Raw genomic sequence first — 5279 nt, 5'->3', positions numbered from 1 at the left:
AAGACAAGTTGGTTCGCTTAGTGACATCATTAGACATCGATGCCTGATATTCACTGCAGGACTTTTGGTATTGCACATTATATAGTAGATTCCTCAAATCTAGTTTTTATATTATGGAAATTGTAATTTCCTCCAAGGAGGCCCATGTTAGCCTGACTCAGGCTTATTGGCTCAGGCTAACGGATATCATATCCGTTATATCCGTATGTAGCTAAAGCAACAATGCTAAAATGTTGCAGCAGTGTTGAATCTCCATTTGCAAAAACTAGCCAAAAAAATGTTAACTTGATGAACATTTGGATGAATGATCCTGCCAAAATTAGCAGTAAAAATAGAAATAAATCACTGGCTTGACTAAGTAGTTCATCTTAATCTTTGTCCCAAAAATTAAAGAGAACTTTCCCAACTTATTTGATTTATACATCTTGACATAAAGTGGAAATTCTTTATCATTTTCAACAGTATTAACAGTATTAATTTACATTATCACTAATTTCTAATTATATTTATGTTGCTATTAATTAATTTCAGTTTATATTTTTTTATATTTCGTAATTATTTAATAAAATGTTTCTATTTATTCTCATTTTTTCCCCCAAAGATTTAAGTTGGAAAAGATCTTATTCTTACTTGTGGAGTGTTCTTTTTGCCACCTTAATTACTTTATCAATTCATTTACTTCTAATTTTATTGCAGTTTTCTCAGGAAATGTCGTCCAAAGGCATACTAAAAATTGGTTACTTTTTATTATTCTGAAAAGAGAAGAAAAAGGGGAGAAGGAAAAGGTGGATGCAAGAAAAAAAGGATTCACAAAAAAGATGCAGTCCAAAAACTGGGAAAAGAGACAACAAATTATAGTAATGTAATAGTTCCTCAGGTGCAGCTGTGATAAGCAATAGGCAAGAAAGGAACAGTAACTAATGTGTTAAACAAAAGACAACATCCACATTTAATCTCACAAGTTGTACCAATTTTTCTTTGAATAGTTTTCCATGCTTACAAATATGTATTTCCTTAATTCCATTTGTTTTGAAGTAGAAGCGGTGAAGGAGAGAAAACCAAAAGAGTAAATAACGACCAGGAAGGAAAAAAGAGACAAATTAGAACTGTGTATTAGACCTACCTCCTAAAAAGTATAAATCCCCCCAATACTTCCCCAATTCACTTTTAAAAATGGATATTCTCTTTTTCAAGAGAATATCCTTTTAAATCAAAGTGCTCCTTAATTTATAGGTGTATTCACCCCTTTTTAAAAAAGTGAATTTCAGGCTTTGCACTTTGAGGTTAGACACAGTTAAACCAGAACTAAACTGTGCTTATTTCTTATTTTTCCAGACAGAGGAGGAGTACAATGGTAATTCAGTCATGCTTCCTGTCTGCTGAAGCTCATCAGTGGGGATCCTGGAGATATATTCAAGCACTCACTGACTGTTCTTCAAAGGCACTAAGAGTTGAGTTGCCCACACCATATGAAATGGGATGGTGGGATATAAAGATAAAGAGAAAGATTTTGCTTATCACCGTGCTTCATCACCTATATTGATCCAAAGTCTTCCTTCTGGTGCTTGTTGGGCATATGGCCTGATGTCATAGATTCTGTGGCACATTACATTTCTGAGTAAGCTCTTCCTTCTTAAGACTGTGGGGCTCGAGCATCAGATGTGTCAGACCCCAGCCTGCTATAACTTGTTTTCTTTTAATTATGAATCTCTGTCATTCCAATCAAATCTTGGATTTTTAAGAGAATTTAGAGGAAGGCTCACTATTTTGTTAGTGTTGCAGTACTGTAAAGAATTTGTTGGGAACAAATTTTTAACAGGCATAAAAGAACCATAAACAGCATTCTTTTTTCCATGTATGCCAGTGTTTTGAGCATCCACTTAAGCCACATTTTATACCACAACTCTTGACTTAATCTTGTTTGATGCTTGTTGGTTTTTGATGTAAAAGCAAAATATTTCCTGGGGATAAAAATCCACTTTGTTAAAAATGTCTGTATATTTGACTCCCATTTAACACTGCAAGTGCCAAAATTCATTCAAGTGGCAACTGGCCCAGATTGTTTTCTTGTAAAAGCACCTTATGTGGACACAAGCTTTGTATGTAATTTGCAGTTGTCTAAGAAGGCATTTCACAGTAACGTCTACTTTGTTCTGATTCTTTAATTTTTGAACTTTCAGGGCCCAAAATGAGTTTGTTGTGAAATACTGTATATTTGCAATGCTTTCTGAGTTATTTTTGTATGGAACCCTATGGGTCATTTTTTGAATAAAGAAATGTCTAAAATGAGGCATAATTTCTGCTCTTCAACATGTCTGAAAGTGTTTGTTTCAGTTTCACCTTAGAAGAGTTGTTCAAGATGCATAATGACACTAAATTCAATTCAAATTAAAAAATACTAAACTTATCCCAAAGGGAAGTGAAATGTTGTGACTCATTATCTGAGTATCCTCATAATATGTGGATGACAAGCCACTGGTAGCAATTAATCTTGCACTTTGACTGAAGAAAAAAATATGATGATGTGATATGAAAGTTTCCCTCATTGCTGTGAGTTGATCACACACTACTCGTGCAACCATTATAATTTAATATTTATCATGACTGTTGTCTGTTCATTTAAAGCACATTTTAAGTTCAGTGGCATCAGTGCATTGGCAGCCTGGCTTCTGTCAGACTGCCACTATCACCATGTGTGTGAGCATGAATGGTTAAATATTACATCATGTATTTTAAGTGTGTTCTTTAGAAGAAATAAAAATCACTTGGGCATCCTAACTGAAAGAAAAGATGGTTTCTGCTTAATAGTAACAAGAATGAATGGGTGGAAATTTACCCTTAGGTTTAAATTTTGCTTGTGTGTTAAATCTAAGCTGCATTTTAAAGCAAAACTGTCCAAGTTTGCCATAATGAGTCTCAAAGCCTGCAAGTCATAATGTAATGGAATATCGTTTTTGTTTTTGCTTGTATGTCTTCTTCCGTGAAACTAACCTCTAAATGACTTCTTCAGTAGAGGTAATGACCATTTGTATAAATTTCTGATTAGAATGTATCCAAACATTGCATATTTATTTTGTGCTTTTAGTGATTTATTTAACCTATTCTTATTCCAGGATAGAATAATGTATATAGAGATTTTTAAAAACTAGACTTTGCTGCACAAATCTGAATTCATTGTGGATCAACAAATAGATTTTTTACTTATACAGTTTATACTTATATAAACTGTACAAGTACATTTAATTTAAACATTTATTAGCCAGATATCAACTGTCAAAATACCACATGGATATCTGACCACTCTTCCTAGCAGCGTTTTTTGTAGTTTGTTTGTACCGTCCCAATAACTTCCTCTGTCTCTCAGATGAGAGACGAATTTGGGTCAAATGAGTGAAACTTGGAAATAACTAGTACACCTAATAGTAATGACACTTTGGTTTCAGGTGGACAACTAAAAAAGACAACAGTTGTACATTGCTTGAGGCAGCAGCATTTAAACATACGCCACCCCCCCACACACACGCTTGCTCTTCTGCTGACAAAGTCTCTCCTCAATTCTATGTTCGCTATGCTTACTATTTAAAAGGGTGTGGTGGAGAGGAATTTATTGCAGTTATTAAAAAAAAAAACTTTTACTAAATTGGACTAGCGAGAGCTTGATCTACTCTATAGTGTTTATGATTTTCACAGGGTTAGTTAATGAGGAATGAATCTGTCACACTCGCAGACAGCGAGAATTTGGATTGTTGTCTGGCTACATCTCAAGTTACTTAACTGCAAACTGTGACTTGTGATAGCAATAAAGAAATATGTGTTTGTTTAACTAACAAATGGCACTCAGATGAACTTAAGTCACTACCTGTAAACTGTTTTAATGTGGTGACTGTTATGTGAGCTTAATGACTGTATAAGACTTAAGGTGCACATTTTAAAATGGGTGCATGGTTTCATAATGAACCATGCATATATGTGTGTAAATATATATTGTAAATATATGTATTGTTTTTTATTAGAGGGTTTAAAATTATTTAATATAAATGAAAACAGTCCATATAGATACATATTGGATACAATTGGATATCCACTGGAAATGAATGTTCAAAGCAAAGAAGTTCCCAGGATGTGTTTTGTTTTCAATTATTTAATTTCCACTTTTGTTCTTGGTTAGTGAGATTGGTTGAATGTTGATTAAATGTTTTATTTTTGGGGGGTTTTGCAACTAAAATTGTGCTGCAGCACAGCATCACCCACTGGTTTTCTAGTATGCATGTGCATTTAAATGATTACACTTAGCTGACTTTTGTTGTTTAAATTAAATTTCAGAAACATTGTAGCAAAAATATTTTGTTTTGGTAGATATGTATTCTACCAGTTAGACATGTATTGTCTTGCTGTGGGGCTGTCATTAAGGCTTCTGCCAGCATAAACAAAGAAAGAACTTCATGTTCCATGCGTCCAATGACACATTTCCGTTACACGGTGTACTCTAGCACAGCACAAGGCCTCACGTCACTCAGTTGCTCTGCTGCAGACACATCGCCAGAGGAAGGCTCTTTGGGCACTGCCAACAGAGAAAAAAACAGATTTTATTGGTATGTTTACCTCTTATTATATCAAACACTAATATAGACTGATCAAATGTCATTGCATTTGCTGTGTACAAATTCAATCAGTCACACTAACAGAAACACTATGACATTTAGCTATTTAACAGAACCTGCATTGGTTAAGTTTTCTTTGTAAATATTTAGAAGAAGGAAATATCTACAAACAAAACTTAACCAATGACTCTCTTCTGTTTGATGAGTCCTCAGAGAACACTTAGAATGTGTGGAAATAAACTGTAAAAACATCTATTTTGATTGTATTCAAATTCAATTCAATTAAAAAATACTTTATTGATCCCAAGGGGAAATTAAATGTTGTTGTACTCATATTAATTCAAATTTTTCAAAGAGTTGTTGTAGATAGTGAATGGCTGTTGGCAAGGAAAGATTTCTTGTAATGGCAAAGTTATGGTAAAATGTAATGTAAAATGTGGTTTAATTTTATTTTTGTGTGTGTCCAAACTGCACCACCAAAAATGACTAGTAAGTAGCAATGAAAAAAAAGAGTTTTTCTCAGTAAACAACCTGTTGAGACCCATAGAGTCAAACTAAGATTCAAATGTTGCTTAGATATGAGTTTGATTCAGTGTCACAGATCTACACCTTTACAAAAACTTAAGGCTCTAAGTCACATGTGTCAAACTCAAGGCCCGCGGGCCACATGTGGCCCGC

The 5279-nt window shown here is 33.9% G+C and overlaps 1 protein-coding gene across 1 annotated transcript in view; it reads left to right on the top strand.

Annotated features, from left to right (window-relative positions):
• txnipa (thioredoxin interacting protein a) overlaps positions 1-2310 on the top strand; it is a 6783-nt gene extending 4473 nt beyond the window's left edge. The window contains exon 5 of the mRNA XM_015026845.1: positions 1336-2310. Within this exon, the coding sequence (XP_014882331.1) occupies positions 1336-1383 (48 nt within the window). The 3' untranslated portion in view covers positions 1384-2310. The remainder of the gene's footprint in view (positions 1-1335) is intronic.
• Positions 2311-5279: the final 2969 nt, after the last annotated feature.

The sequence above is a fragment of the Poecilia latipinna genome, unplaced genomic scaffold (assembly GCF_001443285.1).
Source record: "Poecilia latipinna isolate Pla-1442-1.1 unplaced genomic scaffold, P_latipinna-1.0 Scaffold5432, whole genome shotgun sequence".
In the NCBI taxonomy this organism is placed as follows: domain Eukaryota; kingdom Metazoa; phylum Chordata; class Actinopteri; order Cyprinodontiformes; family Poeciliidae; genus Poecilia; species Poecilia latipinna.
This window is presented reverse-complemented; position numbering and strand designations above follow the sequence as displayed.